The following is a 23,530-nucleotide window of genomic DNA, read 5'->3' as shown; positions in this document are numbered from 1 at the left end:
TAGAGCTATAAAACATATCTGTTGGAAATAGCTCTTCATATTATATAGAAAAGGGTTGTAGAATAACTTTAAATTTCTTGGTTTCCTTTTCCTTACAAATACTTTAAAATTTAATTGTTGGGCTGAAAACAAAATAAACTCCTGTTGCCTTTTTTTTTCCAAGATGTCTGGCACTTACCAGTGTGAAGCTTGTTCTACATGATAAACATGTAGTCATCTGAAGAAGCTGTTATGGTATACTTTGGAGTTTTCAGAAGTTCTTGGTGATTAATTTTCCTTGGAATAAAGGGGTTTGCATCTTTGGTCACCTTAATGATCCAGTAATGTGCCTTTGTAGCAAAAAAGACAATAGCATCCTTGGCTGGATTAAAAGGAACATATTTGGGCATGGGTTTGGACAAGACAGTCTCGATGGCTCCATTCCAGCCCCAACTGTTATACGATTCTATGCACCTATGAATGAAATACATTGAAATATCTGTCCCATATGTAGCTTTGTATGGAGTTTTACGCCAGTAACAATATATTTTCTATAAGTTACTTTCTCATAACAGGGTAGTCAAATATGGAAGCTGTAGATTTCCTTGATAAAAGCTTCAAATAACTACTGAGATAGCTAAAGCTGTAGATAACTACTACAAAAATCCAGTAAAATAGTTTTCTATCTTTGTAATACTGTAAATAAGGCAGTATTTGGATAATCAGTATTCTGGCAATGCTCTACTGGAATTTCATTTCCCATCTTATGCAGTGCACTTCTATGAACAATCCATGGTGAAAACATCAACACGTGCTCTTCATAGACCAATATTGACTAGAAGCAGTGCCAGTTTTTCTCCTGCTGTCTTACAGTCTACCTTTTAGACTCATCACAGGATCATCTATATCCCTCATATAATACCAATAACTTAAATTGAATTGTTCTAAGCGTTAGTTTGTTCCTGTAAGTATTATTGGATCAAATGCTGGAACTGTCTTCACTCATTTTATTAAACTGCTATTTAGAAAAAGTTCTGAAGTTACTAGGAGAGCCACATGAGAAGGAACTAGAGAAAAACTTCAGAATTCAGTTCTCCAAATCACGGATTTGTTCAATCATATAGTATGTGCTTATCTGTGAATATTACTAATTTTATTTTTCTTAGAACTGTGCTTAAATCTTTCACTGAGGCTGGGTACAACTTTGTCCATAAATTTCTAATCCCTCAAGTAATTAAGTAATCTATTTCACTGAAAGAAAATATTGCTTTAAACTTTTTTTAAAAATATTTCTTAACCTGGTTAAATCTATGCATCTTATCACGTAAGAACATTATTTTCTAATTCTTTAATTGTGTCACTGGCATAATTTTGCCATCTTTTTACCCAAATTCATTAACTGAATACTTCAACTAGAGAAGAGAAAGCTGAAGCCTTACTTAACCATCCTGAAGAATTCTGGAGAGAATTAGTCAGGAGAATTTCATTTACGCAAAATAATCTTTTCCTTTTATTAATACTACAATACTGGATCCTTTAAAAGCCTTTCTATACTCTAGTCAGTCCTACTATAAGTGCTTTCATTGGTAAAATACTTCAGATTGGATAATTAAAATAGTCAATCAGTCTGGAGAAAATTAAGACTACCTTTTAAACAAGGTATTAATTTTGAGCAGTGATGATTCTCTTCTGGAAGTTATTTCTCAACATTTTAAGAAGCTGAAATATTATTTACATCTGCCTTTTGACTTGTAACATGGAGAGATAATTTAGGCTGCAATATTTTTTTCTTCTTCTGAGAAAAAATTAAAATGTTCTTTTTAAAGATGAATGTTGGACAAATATCAAATTTACTATTAGACATTTAATCTTCATAGCATTCTGTTTACATATTTCAAGATGAGTCATTCAATTACAAATACCATATGATCTTTCAGTGAGCTAGATGGATAGGTAAGAGGTCTTAAGTAATGACAAGTCAAACAGTGGGTTTTCAGACCCCTGAGAACTGGATGTTTGAAATAAATTTGCCTATATAGTGTGAAGAAACATGGATGTTATGCATATGCAAAGGAAAACTTTGCACCAAGGCAGGACACTTGTTGGAGCTCCATGCCATACAGGTTGCCTGCTACTGAATTAGTAAAAGAGTCCATACATGAAGACAGAGTAATAGAAGATTGATCAACTTGATCCTAGTCCAAAGCCAAAGGAGAACGTTCTTTAAGGTTGTAGGAGGTCCACAGAAAAACTATGCTTTTCCCACTCTCCTCTTCCCTCCCTATATCTTCCTCTCTTGGGTCTTCCATGACCAGGAAGACTGCATTCTACTAGAATCTGATACATTCTTAATATCTCAATGTTATCAGCTGTATTTCCCTAGCTTCTGATACTCCTATATCCAGCATTCATTCTTGATCCATACTGTACTGCTTTACCATTATATTTTAAGCTAAATCATAGAATGGTTTGGGTTGGAAGAAGATCATCTAGTCCAACCCCCCTGCTGTGGGCAGGGACATCTCCAGCCCTCTGATCATCTTTGTGCTCCTCCTCTGGACCTGCTCCAACAGCTACATGTCCTTCTCCTGTTGGGGCCCCAGAGCTGAACATGGTACTCCAGGTGGCGTCTCAAAAGAGCAATGTTCAGGGGGAGAATCACTTCCCTGGACCTGCTGGCTACGCATCTTTTGATGCAGCACAGGGTACGGTTGGCTTTCTGGGCTGTGAGCGCACGTTTCTGGGTCATGTTGAACTTCTCATCAACCAAGACCCCCAAGTCCTTTTCCTCAGGGCTGCTTTCAATCCCTTCTACACCTAGCCTGTACTTGTGCTTGGGATTGCCCCAACCCAGATGCAGAACTTGGCACTTGGCCTTGCTGAACCTCATACAGTTGACCTCAGCCCATCTCTCCAGCCTGTCCATATGCCTCTGCAAAGCCTTCCTACGCTCAAGCAGATCAATGCTCCCATCTAGCTTGGCATCATCTGCAAACTTATGGAGGGTGCACTCGATCCCCTCATCCAGATCATTGATAAAAATCACAGAATTGTAGGGGTTGGAAGGGACCTCTGGAGATCATCTCGTCCAACCCCCCTGCTTGAGCAGGGACACCCAGAGCAGGGGGCACAGAAATGCATCCAGGCGGGTTTTGACTGTCTCCAGGCAAGGAGAATCCACAACCTCCCTGGGCAGCCTGTTCCACTGCTCTGGCACCCTCACAGTAAACAGGTTTTTTTCTCATGTTTAGCTGGAACTTCCTGTGTTCCAGTTTGTGCTCATTGCCCGTTGTCCTGACACTGGGCACCACTGGAAAGGGTCCGGTCCCATCGTCCTGACACCCTCCCTTTAGATATTTATAGGTATTGATGAAATCCCCCCTCAGTCTTCTTTTCTCCAGGCTAAACAAACCCAAGCCTCTCAGCCTTTCCTCATTAAGGGAGGCACTGCAGTGCCCTGATGATCTTGGTAGCTCTGTGCTGGACTTGCTCAAGCAGTTCCACATCCTTCTTAAACCGGGGGGCCCAAAACTGGACGCAATACTCCAAATGTGGTCTCAGTAGGGCAGAGTAGAGGGGGAGGATAACGTCCCTCAACCTGCTGGCCACACTCCTTTTTATGCACCCCAGGATACCGTTGGCCTTCTTGGCCACAAGGGCACATGGCTGCCTCATGGTCACCTTGCTGTCCACCAGCACTCCCAGGTCCTTCTCAACAGAGCCGCCTACCAGTAGTTTAGCCCCCAGCCTGTACCAGTGCATGGGGTTGTTCCTTCTCAGGTGCAGGACCTTACACTTGCTCTTGTTGAATTTCATCAGGTTCCCCTCGGCCCAGCTCTTTCTCCTGTCCAGGTCTCGTTGGATGGCAGCACAGCCTTCTGGTGTATCAGCCACTCCTCCCAGCTTGGTATCATCAGCAAACTTACTGAGGTTATACTCTACCCCATCATCCAGGTCATTGATGAATATGCTGAACAGAACTGGACCCAGAACATACCCCTGGGGAGCACCACTAGTGACAGGCCTCCATCCAGACTCTGCTCTATTGATCACAACCCTCTGAGATCTGTTGTTGAGCCAGTTCTCTATCCACCTCACTGTCCATTCATCCAACCCACACTTCCTTAGCTTGCCTGTGAGGAGGCTATGGGAGACAGTGTCAAATGCCTTACTGAAGTCAAGATAGGCAACATCCACTGCTCTCCCTTCGTCGACCCAGCCAGTCACGCCATCATAGGAGGCTGTCAGGTTGGTCAAGCATGATATTCCCTTGGTGAATCCACTTTGACTGTTTCTGATAACCTTCTTGTCCTCAACATGCCTGGAGATGACCTCCAGGATTAACTGCTCCATCACCTTTCAGGGGGTGGAGGTGAGGCTGACTGGCTTCTAGTTCCCCAGGTCCTCCTTTTTGCCCTTTTTGAAGTTTGGAGTGACATTTGCTTTCCTCCAGTCCTCACACACCTCTCCTGTCCTCCATGACCTTTCAAAGATGATGGAGAGTGGCTCAGCAAGAACATCCACCAGCTCCCTCAGCACTCGTGGGTGCATCCCATCAGGGCCCATGGATTTGTGAGGATCCAGTTTGCATAAGTGATCTCTGACCCAATCCTTCTGAAGCGATGGTAGGTCTTCCTTTCTCCAGATTTGTCCTCTCTTCTCTGGAGGCTGGGATGCCTGAGGGCCATCCTTAGCAGTAAAGACCAATGCAAAGAAGGCACTCAGTAACTCCGCCTTCTCTGTGTCTTGTACCACCAGGGCCCCTTCCTTGTTCAGCAGTGGGCCCACTGTATCCCCAGTCTTCCTTTTACTGGAGATGTATTTAAAGAAGCCCTTCTTGTTATCTTTGACATCCCTCAACAGGTTCTGTTCCAGGTGGGCCTTGGCCTTCCTCGTTGCCTCTCTGCATACACTGACAACATTCCTATATTCTCCCAAGTGGCCAGTCCCTTTTTCCACATACTGTGAACCTCCCTCTTCCATTTGAGTTTCTCTAGAAGCTCTTTGCTCATCCATGCGGGTCTCCTGGCTCCTCTGCCTGACTTCTTCCTCCTCAGGATGCACTGATCTTGAGCTTGGAGGAAGTGGTCCTTGAATACTGTCCAGCTCTCTTGGACCCCCCTGCCTTCCAGAGCCCTATCCCATGGGATTCCTCCAAAGCAGGTCTTTGAAGAGACCAAAGATGGCTCTCTTGAAGTCCAAGCTTGTAACTGGACTCGTTGCCCTGCTTCTACCTCACAGTATCCTAAACTTGACCATCTCATGGTTGCTGCAGCCGCGGCTACCCCCAACTCTGACATCCTCAACCAGCCCTTCCTTGTTTGTTTAGGTAAGGTTGAGCAGCACATCTTGCCTCGTTGGCTTCTCTACCACCTGCATCAAAATGTTGTCCCTGATGCTCTGCAGGAACCTTCTGGATTGTGCATGGCTTGCTGTGTTGCTTTTCCAGCAAATATGTGGGTGGTTGAAGTCCCCCATGGAGGACCAGGGCTTGCGATTGTGAGGCTACTTCCAGCTGTCTGTAGAAGGTTTTATCAACTTCCTCTTCTTGACCAGGTGGCCTGTAGCAAAAGCCCATAACTGTGTCACCCATATTTGGCTGTCCCTTAATGTTTACCCACAAGCTCTCAACTTGTTCTCCTTCCATTCCAAGGCAAAGCTCAATACATTCCAGTTGCTCCCTCACATAAAGAGCAACTCCCCCACCTCGCCTTGCTGGTCTGTCTTTCCTGAAAAGCCTGTAGCCATCCATGACCACATTCCAGTCATGTGAGCCATCCCACCGTGTCTCTGTGACTGCAATGAGATCATGGCCCTGTGACCGCACACAGACCTCTAGTTCCTCCTGTTTATTCCCCATGCTGTGTGCATTCGTGTACAGGCATTTCAGAAAGGTGCTTGAGCACACAGATTTCCCCGGAGGGGTGTACGAGGACCTACAGCTATGAAACCCTTGAGGTGGCTGGTCTCCTGGTTGCCATCGCATGAGGCCACCATGGCACCTTTATCACTGCTCAGGTTGTCCTGTCTTATTCCCCCATTGTGTGTGATGGCATTAGCATTGCCAGTTTGTCCCCCTCCTCCGAGTTCCTCAGTTTAAAACATTAAAGAAGACTGAGCCCTGGGGAACACTGCTCATGACTGGCCGCTAACTGGATTTAGCTCTGTTCACCACAACTGTCTCGGATCAGCCATCCAGTCAGTTTTTTACCCAGTGAACAGCACACCTGCCAGCTTCTCTAGGAGGATGCTGTGGGAGACAGTGTCAAAGTCTTTCCTAAAGTCCAGGCAGACAACATCCACTGTCTTTCCCTCATCCACTAGGCAGGTCACATGGTTAGGTAGATCAGGGAGAACCTGCCTTTTATGAATCCATGCTGGCTGGGCCTGATCCCCTGGTTTTCCTGCATGTGCTTGGTGAGCTCACTCAAGATGAACTGCTCCGTAATCATCCCCTGTACCAAGGTCAGGCTGACAGGCCTGTAGTTTCCCAGATCATCCTTCTGGCCTTTCTTGTAGATGGGCATCACATCGGCAAGCCTCCAGTCATCTGGGACCTTCCCTGTTAACCAGTACTGTTGGTAAATGATGAAGAATGGCTTGGCAAGCTCCTCTGCCAGCTCCCTCAGTACTCTTGGGTGGATCCCACCTGGCCCCATAGACTTGTGAGTGTCCAGGTGGAGCAGCAGGTCGTAAACTGCTCCCTCCTGGATTATGGGGTTTTATTTTTCTCCCTGTCCCTGTCTTCCAGCTTAGGGGGCTGAATACACCTGGGATAACTGGTCTGACTGTTAAAGTCTGATGCAAAGGAGGCATTTAATACCTCAGCCTTCTCTTCATCCATTGTGATGTTCCACTTCACATCTAGTAGAGGATGGAGATTCTCCTTGGCTCTCTTTTTGTTGTTAATGTGTTTGTAAAAACATTTTTGTTATGTCTTACAGCAGTGGCCAGACTGAGTTCTAGCTGGACTTTTGCCTTTCTAATTTTCTCTGCAAGACCTAACAAGATCTCTGTACTCTTCTAGAGTTGCCTGCCCCTTCTTCCAAAAGTGCTCAACTCTTTTTTGACCCCGAGTCCCCGCAAAAGCTCGCTGTTCAGCCAGACCGGTCGTCTTCCCTGCCAGTTTGTCTTGTGGCACTTGGGGACAGCCTGCTCCTGTGCCTTTAAGACTTCCTTCTTGAAGAAAGCCCAGCCTTCCTGGACTCCTTTGCTTTTCAGGACTGCCTCCCAAGGGACTGTCCCAGCCAGTGCCCTGAACAGGCCATAGTCTGCCCTCCTGAAGTCCATGGTAGCGGTTTTGCTGACCCCCCTCCTCACTTCGCCAAGAATCGAGAACTCTATCATATCATGGTTGCTAAGCCCAAGACGACCTCCAATCACCACATCTCCCACCAGTCCTTCTCTGGTCGTGAACAGGTCAAGCGAGGCACCTCCCCTGGGAGGCTCACTTACCACCCGTGTGAGGAAGTTATCTTCCACACGCTCCAGGAACCTCCTAGATTGTTTCCTCTCTGCTGTGTTGTATTTCCAGCAGATATCTGGTAAGTTGAAGTCCCCCATGAGAAAAAGGGAAACCGATTGTGAGATTTCTGCCAGCTGCTTGTAGAATGCTTCATGTACCTCTTCATCCTGCTTGGGTGGTCTATAACAGACTCCTAGCAGGATATCTGCCTTTTTGGCCTTCCCCCTCATCCTTACCCATAAGCACTTGACCTTATTGTCACAATCGCTCTATACAATCAAAACACTATTATAAAGGGCCTCTCCTTCATTGCCTATCCCTTCTGAAGAGCTTACAGCCATCCATTGCAGCACTCCAGTTGTAAGAGTCATCCCTCCATGTCTCTGTGATGGCAACTAAGTCACAGCTATCCTGCTGCACAGTGGTTTCCAGCTCCCCTTGTTGGTTGCCCATGCTGCATGCATTGATATAGATACACTTGAGCTGGGCTGTCAATTTCACCCCCATCCTCAGCATGCCACCTATGTGCTCCTCTCTCGTGAGCCTGGCTATATCCCTTTCCCCCTTCAAACTTAAAGACCTCTTGATGAGTCCCACCAACTGATGAGCAAGAATCCCTTTGCCGCTTTGAGATAGGTGAACCCCAACTGCTGCCAGCAGGCCCGGTGCTGTGTAAAACTCCCCATGATCAAAAAAACAACTTCATGAGGTTCACATGGGCCCACCTCTAAAGCTTGTCAAGGTCTTTCTGGATGGCATCACTTCTCTCCAGCATGTCCACCACACCACACAGTTGGTGTCATCAGCAAACTTGCTGAGGGTGCTCTCAACCTCACTGTCCATGTCACTGACAAAGATGTTAAACAGCGCTGGTCCCTATACCGACCCCTGAGGAACGCCACTTGTCACTGGTCTCCACTTGACATCGAGCCATTGACTGCAACTCTTTGAGAGCGACCATCCAGCCAATTCCTTACCCACCGAGTGGTCCATCCATCAAATCCATGTCTTTCCAATTCAGAGACAAGGATGTTGTGCAGGATAGTGTCAAATGCTTTGTACAAGTCCACTTACAAATCTTCTACAACTGCACATTTGAAAAATTCTAGATAGCTCTTCCTTCTCAATATAAACACTTTTATATTCTGAAGTATTTCAGCTTTTCTTAGACCTTTTACACATTCTAAGGAACTGTTGAATATGAAGATGTTACTGACTTAGCAAGAAAAAGTAGTTTACTCAAGAATAATATCGCAAATCATAACTTGTTTTTGTCCTACATGAATTTGACGCATTTTTTTAGTGTTGCTCTGAAAATATACTGGTTGAAAATTTGTCTCTGCCAGTCAGAGACAAACTTGCAGTGACTTAGAATGGAGAGCTCTTGCCTTTGTGTTCATGGAAACTAAATGTTTTAGTGAGTGGTGACCTAATTATTTACTGCAGGACCTGTTCATGAACTCTGTATCTAATTTTCCTTTTATCTAGGAAAGTAGATATGATGCCTTTGTACTTAATTCCAGAATCATGATAGACAAGCATTAATCCATCTTTTGTTGAGATAAACAAAACTAATTTCTAAACAAAATTCTGTAAATACTGCAAGGATTGACATAGGTTGTTACTGTAAAATTGGCCTGGAAAATGAAATGGGATTACTTAATCATAACGAATCTTTTGGGTTTATGTTTTAATCCATTTGGGTTGTTTGCGAGTTATTCTTGGTACAAACATCACTTTGGTACGATCAGGATGTGACGTACGCATTATACAGCATGGTACATCTGTTCCTGCTCAAGATTATTTACAAAGAAATTTTTTTCATGCAGCACGTCTTTAAGAATTGTAATGGAAGTTACAATTTTCATGGTTCAGTTAAATTTGATTTATACTGTGATTAAAAGAGAAATGGCCTGGATTAACAAGTTTCTTTTATTTGCAATAAATATATACAGCTGTAAGTATAAAGCCAACAGATTTCAATACTCTAATTGTAAATTGTAAAAAGTAACGATGAAATATATGCAGGTACCACCTTAAAATTTATCACTTAAAATCCTAAGTTACAGTCTTAACTGTATGTTTTTAAGAAGTTACTATAATTTTCTTGGCTAAACACAGCAATGCATTATTACATTTTGAATATTTCTTTAAAGGTCATTGGTTTATTCATGTGCTTAACTCGTATTTTAGGTTTCGTATGATATTTCGTATGGCTATAGAAATTATTTTCTCTTTTTGTACAGATGTTGCATTTTCAAATATTTGGTTATGTGTTTTCTAAAAGTAAGCATAATATTCTTTGGATTGTTGTAATAACGTTCAACAATAAGTTTGAAGATGTGCAGCTTTTCATTATCAACAAAAAATCACTGTTCATTTCCAATAGCCTGCAAAATTGGACCCCTCCCCTCACAAGTAAAACACCACTTGCCACAACACACAAAGCACCAGCTTTTGTAGCAGTTCATATATGAGGTTGCTGGTTCCTCTGAAAGTCATCAGACATAGCCACTTTGGACTAAAGATTACTGAACTTGTTTTTGGTAATAAAATTAGTTTTTAAATTCGGTTTGCTGTTTACCTCTTGTAGCAGCAGACTTGGGGCAAGACAGCCCTTTACAGAAAGCTATTCTCCTACGCACAATTAGGCCATTTCATAAGATACGTATTGCTAGTTTATAATCAGTTTGTTCAGCTTAGAATCTTGTTTACTTAGTGAGCTGTAACGTTGTAAAGGATAACTTTATCATGTTTGATAAATAATAATATGCCAGTTTTTCTTCTAAGGGGGGCACCTCATAGCACTGCTTCCCAAATTTTACAAGGTAAAGTTTTATAATTTAAATTAAAACTAATAATACATGAATTTTCATGGCATCTTCCAAAAGAATAAAAAAACCCAGAATATTTCAGTTGTGAATCCAGCTTGAGAATAATTTCATGCACTGATGAAATTCAGCTTGTTCTAAGGTGAATAATGATAACAGTTTAATGGTGCATGGCTGTGCTAATGGTAAGGAACAGACATCATCTATTTGAAATGGCTAGAGAACTATTTAGGGAAATTGCGACTGCCAGAGGTACAACTATCCTAAACATGGGGATTTACTTTCTAATAAATTCCATATATCCCATTTTGGGGGTATATGTACACTTATTGTTCACTTAATGTTACCTGTTGCTGTAGGGGCAGCAGGCTATTGGGGGGTTGCTGTGGCGTTTAAGGTTGCATGTATGAATCATGCTGTCTCTCACTAGTGGGCAACAATGTGGTTTTTTGACTCTTATTTAAGGTGTGCCAAATGCCAGCTACAGGAAGGATTTTGCAAAGCTCAAATATCTGTAGAAAGGGAAAGTTGTTGAGCTGTGTGACAGTGGACAAACTTGGCAAAGAACTTTTACCTATATAAGAAGGTTTATAGCTCAGCTCACAGTGGTAAAGCCAATGAGGAAAATGAAATCCTCTTCCATCAAAGAGTGCTTCAGAATTTAGACTATCCAGAAATTAGTAGGAAAATACCCTTCATACAACTCAAAGGCAGAGCCGTAATAGGAACTTCAGTCTTTTTCCATTTTCCCATAAAGACTTTTACCACTTGAAGGATAGTCTCTGAATGCTGTTTGTGAGGCTTTTAATATTATAGTCTACCAGCTGCAACTTATAATGATAAATCATAGTGAAAAATGGTTTAGGAAATCAACCAAGGGAAAAATGCTGGATGGAGTAGTTTTCGGAAAGTTTAGAAAAAAAAAATTGTATTTGAGAAACTGAAAATATAACTCTCTCAAGTAGTTTTTCACCTGTTACCCATGCTGTGATGGCCTTGATGGGAACAAAGTCTGAAAGTAGTCCCAAGTGTTAGGATTGCTAGTCTCCAAGGATCATATTGATCCAGCATTTCAGAGCTCAGTTCAACACAAATGATCATGTATTTTCCAGACAGTCAGTACTTTGTGCTGTTAGCAACCTTTCGTTATGCTCTAGAATGTGATGTTGACAGAGAGAGTACTGAAGAGAATGGAATTGAGCTTTTCTCCTTTGCAGGCTCATTTATATAAGTAATGTGGATTATATACAAGAGTTGCATAATCCCAGTTGGTAGTAGGGGTTGATACTTGTCCAGAACTGTTTAACATCTTCATTTGTAATCTGGATGATGGGGAAGAGTGCACTGTCAGCAAGTTTGCAGATGTTACAAAACTGTGAGGAGTGTTTAATACACTAGATGGGTGTTCCCTCTGAGAAGGACCTTGACAGGCTGGAGAAATGGGCCAACCGGAAGCTCATGAAGGTCAATGATTAACTGAACCAAGAGAACAGAACTGTTATAGCATGACTTCCCTTTTTGAATATTTAATTTTATGTATCATGATGCAAAAAGTTGACTTTTCTAATATCTTCACAAGGTTTGAAAATTTAATGTAGCTATGCATAGAAATATGACTTTGGTATTTTAATGGTTTTAGTTGTAAAAGTTGTATCTTTCTGATTGCTTGATTTTTTCAGAGAATCATTTGGTTTGGGTAAATGAAATATCAAGCCAACTATTGCAACTGCACTGTTACTTCTAATTACACATTCAAAGAGTTTGCTACTTTAGAAATTATAAGAGTTCTACTTAACATTTAATTTATTTTAGGTTCTGAGGTCTTTGGAATTGGGCCATTGGATCTCAGAGGAACCATATGAGCTTTCATCCAGCTTTCCTGCAGCTCCTGTAAGTTTAACTGCCTTTTAAGCTTGTGAACTTTCTTTTGTTTATCTAGAAAATGATTGGCCCTCTGAACAGTTTTTGTGAACAAGAAGACCTACTAGAAAAAAAAAATTTTTTAAAGCAAATACTGTAAGGAGTTATTTTCTCCTTCATCCCCTACTTTTTGAAGTGTGTGCAAAAAAATTGGTATGCATGGAAAATGCAAAAAAATGTATTCACCAATTAACGTCTGGATAAAATAGCTGCTTCTTGAAGTAAAAACGTACTTTACTTGTGGCATATTTTATTTCTGTCTGTGCTTGTATATAAACCGGAGAGGTGTGTTATTGCCTAACAGAAAGATTATTCAGGTCATGAACTCAGTATTTTCAGTCGAGAAATTACTTTGGCAATGGAAAATTACTGTGGTCTTCTAAAACTACTAAATAGATGAAATCAAGCATTTTTTGCTGCCTTTAGTGATCATTCTCAAGTACTGAATTGTGAATTAGTGCAAAAGTGTGTATGCAGGAGCACAGTGTATCTGTGCAGACCCAAGTGTATCCGCACTCCATGTGTTGTAATTGATTAAACGGTAATTTTATTTTGGTTTTAAAACAAGTAGAATTCTAGCAGGTCACTAATCAATCACTCTAGTAGTTTTGCCAAAAAAGGTTTCACAATTTCTCTTACTTTGTAGCAGCTAGTTAAATATATTTTCATCTGCTACTTGTTTCTCAAAGTTTCATAGGGGCTTTGAAGAAACAGCATTTAATTGAGTTTAAACTTTATTTTTACTATAATTTTATTAACTGTTAAGGACTTATTTTTAACATTCTAAATCTGTAATTTATATAAATTTGCATTTTTGAGATGAAGGCTTAATTTCATAAGTTGTATGTCCTCAAAGTGTAGGGAAACTCTAACAGTTAAATACTCCCAAAGAAATTAATAAACCATTATAATGTAGTATTTTTTCTAAAAGGAGAAAGTAGATATTTTTTATATAGCAAACACATGAAGAATGGTAAAAGTGTGAAAAAAAAAAGCAGCATGTTTTTTCCCCCTTTTCTGTATTTGTATGAAAAAAACCCCACAGGACTTCAGATAAAGCTGTTTTGAGTTTTCTGGTTCCTCTCAGGCTACCATGTTTAATAACCAAGTATGCTATCAGTAACAAGTCACATAGCATTCCTTGGAGGTGGTTCCTGCTGGGGTTGCTTTTTAGATTGTGTTTACAGTTTTTATTCCTAAAGCAGAAGTAAGAACAGCTTGAGAGATGGTGAGGAGATAAGAGGGAGGTTATGGTTGTGCTGAGAACCTGAATCACTTCTGTTTGCAGTGTGCTCCTCTTGCAGAGGAACAAAGTCAGTCTCCAAGGTGATATTTCCCTCACCTTTCCAGTCATTCCCTTCTTGAGTCTTTCTGGTTTCTTACTGTAACAGATATCTTATTTTTAAAGACACTGTTATTTGAGCATGAATGGTGTTTATATTGCCTTTCTTTTCTTGTAATTTCTTTTCGGTTTCCTAAGGAGTACTTAGAGAAAATGGAAGTGCATTTTAGGTTTATATACCATCTATTTGATTACAGAAGGGAATTAAAATATGGGGTTATCTTGCTGTTATGTTTTAATTGTTTGTACTGAGTCTAAAGCATTTTCGCCCAAAAATGAAAGTCTTATTAAACAATTGATCCGTTCAATGTCTACATCAATATCTTTGATCACCTTTCCAGAATAGGTATCAAAAAGCGTTATCAAAAAGCCTAAGCTTTATAAAGACTTTTTTTTCCAGCAAATTGAAACTAGCCATGCAATTTTTTTTTTTTCTTGTCATATAGTGTTTTCTTACTAAAATAATGAAGGTTAATGTCAACCAGAAGTTAGCATTATTTACCTTTGCCAGGTTGAGCATTCATACTGTGCTGGATTCCATCATGTTTTTTGAGAAGTTTGGGGTTTCTGGGGTTTTTTTAGATTATTAAGCTGGATATGCTTACTATTTCAGATATGGGGAGTATTTTCTTTAGTTGTCTGATTAAATGCAGTGACGCAGGAAATACAGTAATCTAAACTCAGCATTTCTATTAAATTTCATAGAATCATAAAATATTATAGATTAGAAGGGACCTCTGAAGGTTATCTAGTTCAATGCTCTGCTTCAAGGGACTTGTCCAGTCCACCCTCATAGTAATAAATGAAGAAACTGAAAAGAAAATCCAATTTCCAAAATTCCAGCTTGTGTTTACTGCCTCTTGTCCCATTGCAGTGCGCCTCCAAGAAGGGTCTCCTCTGTGTCCTCAATCCAGCAGTTGTAGACAGCAGTAAGGTCTATCCCTCCCCTTCTCTCTCCAGTCTGAAAAAGGCCAGCTCGCTTGGCCTCTCTTGGTTGTCTGCTTCTTGGTATGTCTAGCTCCTTTAGTGGCTTGGGGGCCCCCTGCTAGACTTGCTCTTGAAGACATTTCTCAGAAATTCATGAAAGCAATTTAGTGAAGTATTTTTTTGGTTTGGGATATGTTTATCCTTACAAGTTTGCTAGGAGAAACAATAAAATACTTAAACAGGAATCTTAAATACATTCAGATTATTTTATGCAACTCTTCAGATGATGACTGTTAATTTACATTCATTCGGTTTATTTAAAATCAGATCATGAAGTAATGTAAGTATTTTTTGTATCTGCTACTCTTTAGTAACACTGACGCATTTTCAGTGAAGAATGGTGGTAGTGTGAGTGGTGGGGTACTCTGACAGCAGCTTTAATGACTGCAGTGTGTTTTCTTCCATCTTCTTCAAAATCATTTAATGTTTTTAAGATACAATACCTTTTGTTAAGTAAGTCTCCAGAAATGTTGTGTCTGGCGTTTTTGTTTTGTTCCGGTATGAGATATGTTGTTGTCTTGTAACTAATTCAGTCATCTGCTGAAATTAAAAATTTATGAAATTATCACTTTAAGGCAAAGACTAAGCATAAGAATTAAAACCTAAAGTTAATTTGGGGAAAAATCTGCACAGAATTATTTTTTGTCATTTATGAAGAAATATATTCTCAATATGAACTGCAATGCACTGCAGTACACAATTTTAAAGCATATAGTAATAATAAAAAAAAAAATGTAAAAAGCAAAAATCACCCAGTAGAGTAATTTATTCACATTGTGTCATACATTGAGGGCCTAACTACAGAGAATTTCTAACCTTACTTAAAACACCCAACAGTATGACCTTAGATAGCTTCCTTTTTTTTTTTCATGTTTTTAAAATGTAGTAATTTGTATCTTAACTCATGAGCATAAATTTAATTGTATCAAATAACATGCATATGTTTTTCAGTTAGGTTATTTTTACAAAACGTATAGATGTACTACAGCACCAGGTGATAACTGATTGTCATAGACAATCGGACATTTGGTGTTAATGCCGTTGTCTCAGTTTATAAAATACTGATAATTTATTTTACAGGTAAATGACAAGGCAAGGAAAAAAGTGCAATCTTCACAGAAATATAAAGAAACACATACTATTTTGTAATTTGCAGGGGTTTTTGTAACTTAAAGATAGTGACTGTAATAAGTACAAACTGAAAGAAATGGTGATTTTTGTACACGGTTTCCCAAGAATAAATGCCAAGTACTTAAATGCTGCTTTTCCTCTGTTAAATAAAGTAATACAGGCTATTGGAAAAAAAACCCTGAATATGTGTAAGCAGTTGTTTAGGAGACTATGAGGGGAAAGAATGTATTCTCTAGCTACAGTATTGAGCTAATTACAGGACAATATTTTTTTATGTACATAAAAGGCAAACATGACACAGAGAGATAAATAGTTCTAGATCGAGTTAAGTGTTTTATATTAGAGTAAAGTTTAAAGTTCAGTGATGAGGCAAAATGCATATTTCTAAAACTATTTTAGGTATTTTTCACAGTTCCAGTTATTTACTAACACATACATAACATTAAAGATCAGTAAAACAGAGTCCTTAAGTTGTCTGACAGTTTCTTGGATGTTCTTTTTATTCAGTCGTTTGGCCAAATCACTGTTATACCAGGTTGATGCTTTAGACTTTGTGTCTGGTTGAATAATATGAGCTTTAGCTGATCAATGCTGTTGCAGTTCAGGAATTGGATTGAACTGATCCCTTCAGAACACTAGCGCATATTTTCTGGGCTTGAAAATTAGACAAGTTGCAGATGTGTGTTTATATGCTCAGCAAATGAAGTCTTTGAAGACTATACAATACATAATTCACATAATGCAAAAGCATTTAGAAATCTGCTGGTCGAATCATCATAGTCGTGGCTTTGAGAGAGTATCCCGAGCCTTTCCAGTAGTACCACTTGATACCATTGAACTTGTTGTTGTTCTGTCGTAATGGATAATACATTCCATTGAGGTTAGAAGGACCACATGCATCAAACCACCATCCTGCAAGACAGAAAAAAAAAGAAAAACGTCAGCAAGTGAAAATGTCAGCACAAGTAATTTTCATAATAGCATATAAGGACACTTTGTTGTCCTGAAGTGAAAAAGGAATCTAAAATCAGGTTTCATTCTTATTATTTGGAAGTGTTGGTATAAAATACGTCCCTCAAACTCAGCAAGGAAATGCATTTATGCATTCACTACATATTCTTGAAGCTTATGTGATACACAGTAGTTGCAAATTGAGAAGGGAAGGTCTTCAATCAAACTTAATTTATTATTGATATCAAACATTATTGTTGACAGTCTCAGGGTAGAACTTGACTTGAACTATCATGATTCCGAGTCTTTTTTGGTTTTTTTATCTTCTCTTTGGTAAATTCCTTTTTTTCCCATATTTAAACTCCATTCTTAATTGTTTTTAGAGGATTAATTCAGTTATCTGATTCAGTTCTCTGTGCAGATTAGTTCAAAACCTCTGTGCTGAAACTTGGTAAGAAGGAAAAGGAGAGAAATGCAGCCCAAACTTATTTGTATCCTTGTGGTCCTGACCTGTTAGTGGGTCATAAGGAAAATTTATTTTTGTTAATAAGATAATATTTTTATACTTCTGTTACAATGGCGATAATGTGTGTGTTCTGTTTTGCAGGGCAGTAATCCAATTATCCTTTTGGATAAACTGAAGCTGTCTTTTGTCTTGCAACTTATGCTATAGGGAAACAAACCATTCCTTAAGAGATAACTGGAAGAGAAGACAAATTTACAAAGCAGTTGTTTACATTTCAGAATGTGGAATTCTAGATTGACAAATTATAGAATGGCTTGTGTGGTTCAAGACAAAAATATCACCTAAAACTCCAGTAACTAGTGAACAATCATTAGAAAAATGTAGATATCTCATATATGTGGTGTATCTTAAATTTATATATTGCCATTTCATAATTATATTGAAATATGAGATTAAATATTTGTAGCCCTCTGTGGCATGTACAGTATACAGCAGCCTTTGGGGTTTTCTTCTCTGGATAGTTAGGGAACAGGTTTGTGCCTAAAGAATCAGGAAACATTTCACTGACCAACTGAATCTCTAAAACAAGTTTTTTGTCGGGGGTTAAGTGTTTTGATCTCTGGGACTATGTTATCTCATTCCTTGGAAGAATCTGCTGTTGCTCTGGTTAGTTCCACAATTACAGAATTTCTTGTACCCCAACTTTACAGACTGTTTTTTTCTCCAGTTTTAACTTCCCTTGTTCTACTTTAACTAACTTTTGTCCAATCACAAAATACTTCATTTGGAGTCACCATACTACTGTTTCTATCTGTGAGTTTTGGACTTCTTCAATAGTCAAAATTTACTGTCAAAATTATCACTATGTATCTCACAGACAATTTCAGTGCCAATAAAAATAGGAAGACCGAGAAACAAAAAAACATTCCTACCTCCTGTTAGCATTTGTGAACATTTGCAAATACATTTGTCATTGTCTGCATCCTTTGTGCTAAAATCATTTCCTGGTTGGCTTATACTACTTATTTTGCCCGCTGTCCCGGTAAGTCCTTTAAGGTAGATCCTGTAGAAGTGAGGAATGGAAAAACAATTATTACATGGAAGTTAATGGTAGCTGATCTGCAAAATAATGATGGAATAGTTTGCAATAAATATCCTGTTAAAATAATTCAGTTCTCTTCTGACCAATGTACTGTTGTAAGCTGTTTTGCAGCATGTTTTCGTAGAAGAGGCAACGGTCAGCACGGTATTCTAAGGAACAGCCTCCACATTTGTAGAGATGACTGTTTTGTTTATGTCATATTAGAAGAAAATGAGACCAGGTAGACAATAACTCCTGTGATTTTTCATATATATAATGCATTTCTTAATACTCTAAGTACATTGTGTGCAATTATTTTTTTAATAGAATTCAAAAGTTTAAATTAAAACTTAATTTTTATTCCTATTTTGCTGTTAGCACAACATAGCAATGTAGCATTACAGCTTGGCACCTAGAAGAGATAATAGCATTACCTGGACTACTAATTACCAATTTGTAACTGATATTACACAAGTTTCCAAATATTTCCCTTTCCAAACTCCTCTTCCTTTTCACATCCTTCATAGATTTATTAGAGTTAAACCATAGAATCATTTCAGTTGGAAAAGACCCTTAAGAGCATCAAGTCCAACTGTAAACCTAACACTGCCAGTTCACCACTAAATCATGTCCCTTAGCACCACATCCAAACATCTTTTAAAAACCTCCCAGGATGGTGACTCAACCACCTCCCTGGGAAGCCTCTTCCAATGCCTGACCACTCTTTCAGTGAAGAAATTTTTCCTAATATCCAATCTAAACCTCCCCTGATGCAGCTTGAGCCCATTTCCTCTCATTCTATCACTAGTGACCTGGGAGAAGAGACCTCAGTTCAGGTAGTTGTAGAGAGCGATAAGGTCTCCCCTCAGCCTCCTCTTCTCCAGGCTAAACACACCCAGCTCCCTCAGCCACTCATCATTTGACCTGCTCTCCAGACTCTCACCAGTGCCGAGTACAGGGGCACGATCACCTCCCTAGTCCTGCTGGCCACACTATTCCTGATACAAGCCAGGATGCTGGTGGCCTTCTTGGCCACCTGGGCACACTGCTGGCTCATGTTCAGCAGGCTGTCAGCCAACACCCCAAGGTCCTTCTCCGCTAGGCAGCTCTCCAGCCACCCTTCCCCAAGCCTGTAGCGTTGAATGGGGTTGTTGTGACCCAAGTGCAGGACCCGGCACTTGGCCTTGTTCAACCTCATACAATTGGCCTCGGCCCATTGATCCAGCCTGTCCAGGTCCCTCTGCAGAGCCTTCCTACCCTCGAGCAGATCGACACTCCTGCCCAACGTGGTGTCATCTGCAAACTTACGGAGGGTGCACTCGATCCCCTCATCCAGATCATTGATAAAGATATTAAGCAAAACAGAGGTATTTGTTTGCTTCAATTCCCTGGCAAAGTAAGCTTTCAGTAAGGCTGCTACTGTTTAGATCTGCTTACACAGGTGCAGATACAGTCTCAGTGGGGAGAGACACATGGCACCGAACTGGGGAGATGATTACACAGCTAATACTGTGTTATGCTGAATTGGAAGGCCTTGGACCCTCTGCTCCCACAGTATCTCTTTGTTGACTGTATTTCTTTGTCAAATAGCTCATCCTTCTCTTAGGTTTTCTGTTTTTTTAAGGATGAGGTCTGACTCTGAGGAAAACTAACTTGTCCCTGGATCAGTCTTCATCTTGCATGTAATTCTCTGCTTATGACAGAAGTTGTCTTTCGTAGTTTAACTGATTATTTTAACCCATTTTATATTAATTATTTGAAAATATTAAGAATGAATGAATTTTTGTTCCTTTAGGTTTCAAAAGATCAGATCATTGCAGATTTTCTCAAAAACCTTTTTCAAAAAGTTAAATATTCTGTTTTTTTCTTAAGGTGGGTTGAAAATTCTGGAAGCGACTTTCTAACATAAATGGTATTAAAGGTTCCAAGTATAATGTATGAGCCTAGGCTTGATTTTCAAATATCATTTGAAGTGTCATGTAAGCAGAGTATTATTCATTTATTATTATTATTCAATTTTTAAAAGTAAGGCTTAGTATAAAGAAGAGAGGCAGTGGATGTAAATTGAAATGACAGGTTCTGGCTGGATATCAGGATAACCTTTTTCACCATGAGGACAGACAAGCAATTGAACAGGTTGTGCAGTTTCCACCTTTGGAGGTTATCAAGACCCAACTGGATAAAGCCCTGAGCAACCTGGCCCAACCTTATAGCTTTAATCAGGATGGTTGACTCAAAAGAAGTAAATTCTGATCTCAGTTCTTCTGTGAATCTATGAAATTTCAGTTTTATAACCCAACTCATAATCTTTCCATCATTCAGAATGTATTGTTGTTCATGGAATAAAAGTTGCTCTTAGTCAAATACTTTCTTAGGGTTTTTTTTCTTTATCATATGGCCTTTATTTAGCTGCATTCTATGATGCGTTCCATGCTTGGTTGCATTTTAAAATAAAGTATTTATTTACAGACAATCATTTTAGTTTTCAGTAATTATTTTTTAATATTGTAAGTGGACAAGGGTAATGACCCATTTTGCAAAGGTTGCCTTTATAAGTATTTTAAAGCATTACTTCAAAAAAATCTCTGCTGTAGGTTCTGACTATTTCCAGATGAAAAAATATTTGCTTTGGAGTTGAGACAACTGTATACTACTAAGGCATTACGATCTAACATTTTGGGGAAGGGAGACGCTGATAGTCTTGGATTGCTTTGCGTATAAGACTTGAGTTGAAGTAACAGCATCAGTTCTCTTGAGTGTCAGACTGACTTTGTTTATAACAAATAGTTGCTAGAAATCTTGGAGAAATTAATCTAAATTTAGGCAATTTTTCTGTCCACTCACCTAAAGCTCCATGAATCTGTAAGGTTCTTAGAAAGAAACATTTCCTGGACCATGTAGTAGGAAAGAATCTGTTACACTGTAGAGTCTCTAATTTCTTCTATAACCAAACAATATCTACTGCATTTACAGAGAGCCTGGAGAATGAAGTGTGAACTGCCCATATATTTCAGCTGTGGCTGACACTGTTTCAAAATGTATTACACAGTGATGCTACTTAAAATGCATGATACTATGATGCTTATTTATATGTGAAGCATTGATTTAAAATGTATGTTATTTCCTGTTTTAACCAAATATGTAAGAAGAAATTGTGAAGCTTTACATTTTACAGAATGATGGGAGCATAAGTAATAGTCCATTAAAATCTGGTGTTTAAATTAACAAGTTTGTAGGGGGTGAAACTGGACATTTGCTATTAGCTTCATTTTTCAGTAGGAGTGTCATTCTTTGAGAATCCAAGCCAGTGGGTGATGGAAGGAGAAGGTAGCATTACCTCAGTGTGCTCTTCATGACGACAGAACAGCCCCTACTAGCCACTGAGCTAAGTGGAAAAATCTCCTTGTGATAGTGTTCATCTTAGTCATCCACCTTACAGAAATGTATTTGTCGCCTGGATCAGGATTTGATAGCAACTGCAGAGAGGTTGCTATTGCCCTGACTATTGCGCACTGCCATCTGCTGTGCTGGTGAGTGTATACTGTACCGTACCGTACCACACTGTACCACACCACATCATACCACACGATACCATTTTGTCATCATTGTGCATTTTGTGTTACACTCACGCAGTGTCCACTAGTAAAATATACATTGTGTCCATTGGGAAAAAAAATTAAGACTGTTTTAAGCAATAGGTGAAAAATGGAGGAAACATTATTTTCTGAGTGAATTGAAAAAACGTCATAATTTGCATGAAATAAGGTCATGCATCTACACAGTCTAGTATGATTATTATCAGATCTTTTTTAATTCAGATTTGATTTTTCTGCTCACCTGTATTTTAGTTCTTCACTTGCTAGAGAGAAGTGGTCATACAATGAATACGCCTCGTTTCCTTCCCAGTCTTTCAGGTGTATTTTAAGAACATAACGCTTCTGATTAGTCAGTTGAGAAACAAACTCATTTCCCAGCCAGTACTCCCCAGCAGGATCACCAAATCCCTGTAATTCAAGTTGTATATTTAAATAGCTTTGTTTGAGTTTGAAATGATCACTTTATGAGTTTTTAAGTTTAATAATTTTCAGTCTGTCAACTAAGAATTTCACTGTGTCTGTAAAGGTTACAGATCTGTAATATTTCAAAAAGTTAATTTCAGCAAAGACAAACTCAGGAATCTGAAATAGTGAATCAATATTACTTAGTAGATTTGGAGCAGTTTCTACTGTTGCCACTGGAAACACAAATACAAATAACTCCAAAAATATGGACATATCATGGAACACTTGATTAAAGGGAAAGTGAGGTTTCTCTTTGAAAACAAACATCACACTTGCAAGTCTGCTTAGGCAAACTTATACTACTCTGACATTTCCTAAATGAGCATCTAAGGACAAAGACAACTTCTAAAACCTGCTTACAGCCTCGGGATGCTGTCAATATAACTTTATGGTATAGCTTTCAGATAATAATAACTAATATTAAGGCTTCAGAAAACATTGTTTACCATCTTGTACTCTTTCCATGTCCGGTGAAAGTCCACACTGCCATCTTCACGTCTCTGAATAACGGTCCAACCTCCTCCACCAGTTTCCATGTCACAGTAAGCCTGCAACAGTAAGATTGTCACAGCATAAGTGCATGCAGTCATGGGAAAACAAAAATACAAAGCATGTACTTTGCATAATTCCATACAGTGGCATGTTTTAAAGTGTGCAAGTGCAAAATGTGTATTAACCTAAAAATGCTGGTTTTCATAGCTTTCATACAAATTAGTTGTGGTTGTCCACAAATAACTGTGATTCCTCAGTATGTATCGAGCTTAAGAGAATACAAATGACACCTGAAAAATAGCTGATAGCTGGCGTTAAAGGAAGAAATTAATGAATGTAGCTTCTGATTCTATACTTCCTCCTTGCGCTGATATTTTTGTGAGTTTCCTGATGAAATATTTCTCCTGAAAGATGTCTTCACTTCTCCAGCTTTTTTGTGAGAGATCCATACATATTTCCCATGGTTTGTCAGAGTTAAATTCAGGCAGTGAGCAATCTAAAATATGTTTTTATTTCCACCGTCATTGTCCAATACCTTTGCAGATGGTCTGACCCCAAAATTAACTCTAGGCGTAGAACTATTATTATCTGAAAATTAAATCTTGAAGCCATGTTGTTATGTATACAGACTGCAATGAATATCTTGTATTCTAGAACAAAAATGTAATGACTATAAGATGTTGCCAAATATTCATAAATCATCTTTGATTTTACCAAGTTATTGCTAAACATTTGAAAGGATTGACATGTAATAGGTAGTTCACTGAACTCAGTTTTAGAATACCCAGTAAATACATCCTGGTGCGGTAAAATTCAAGTTTATA

The 23,530-nt window shown here is 39.2% G+C and overlaps 2 protein-coding genes across 11 annotated transcripts in view; one reads left to right on the top strand and one right to left on the bottom strand.

Annotated features, from left to right (window-relative positions):
* Positions 1-23,530, top strand: part of MCPH1 (microcephalin 1) — a 151,337-nt gene that overhangs the window by 41,943 nt on the left and 85,864 nt on the right. For all 7 annotated transcript variants that reach the window (XM_064447932.1, XM_064447930.1, XM_064447934.1 and 4 more), the window contains one exon: positions 12,088-12,165. In XM_064447932.1, the coding sequence (XP_064304002.1) occupies positions 12,088-12,165 (78 nt within the window). The remainder of the gene's footprint in view (positions 1-12,087; positions 12,166-23,530) is intronic.
* Positions 15,273-23,530, bottom strand: part of ANGPT2 (angiopoietin 2) — a 48,190-nt gene continuing 39,932 nt past the window's right edge. For all 4 annotated transcript variants that reach the window (XM_064447938.1, XM_064447940.1, XM_064447937.1 and 1 more), the window contains 4 exons: positions 22,661-22,762; positions 21,991-22,157; positions 18,005-18,135; positions 15,273-16,567 (listed from right to left, as the gene is read on the bottom strand). In XM_064447938.1, the coding sequence (XP_064304008.1) occupies positions 16,407-16,567; positions 18,005-18,135; positions 21,991-22,157; positions 22,661-22,762 (561 nt within the window). In that variant the 3' untranslated portion in view covers positions 15,273-16,406. The remainder of the gene's footprint in view (positions 16,568-18,004; positions 18,136-21,990; positions 22,158-22,660; positions 22,763-23,530) is intronic.

This window comes from Phalacrocorax carbo, chromosome 3 (assembly GCF_963921805.1).
Source record: "Phalacrocorax carbo chromosome 3, bPhaCar2.1, whole genome shotgun sequence".
Lineage (NCBI taxonomy): Eukaryota > Metazoa > Chordata > Aves > Suliformes > Phalacrocoracidae > Phalacrocorax > Phalacrocorax carbo.
This window is presented reverse-complemented; position numbering and strand designations above follow the sequence as displayed.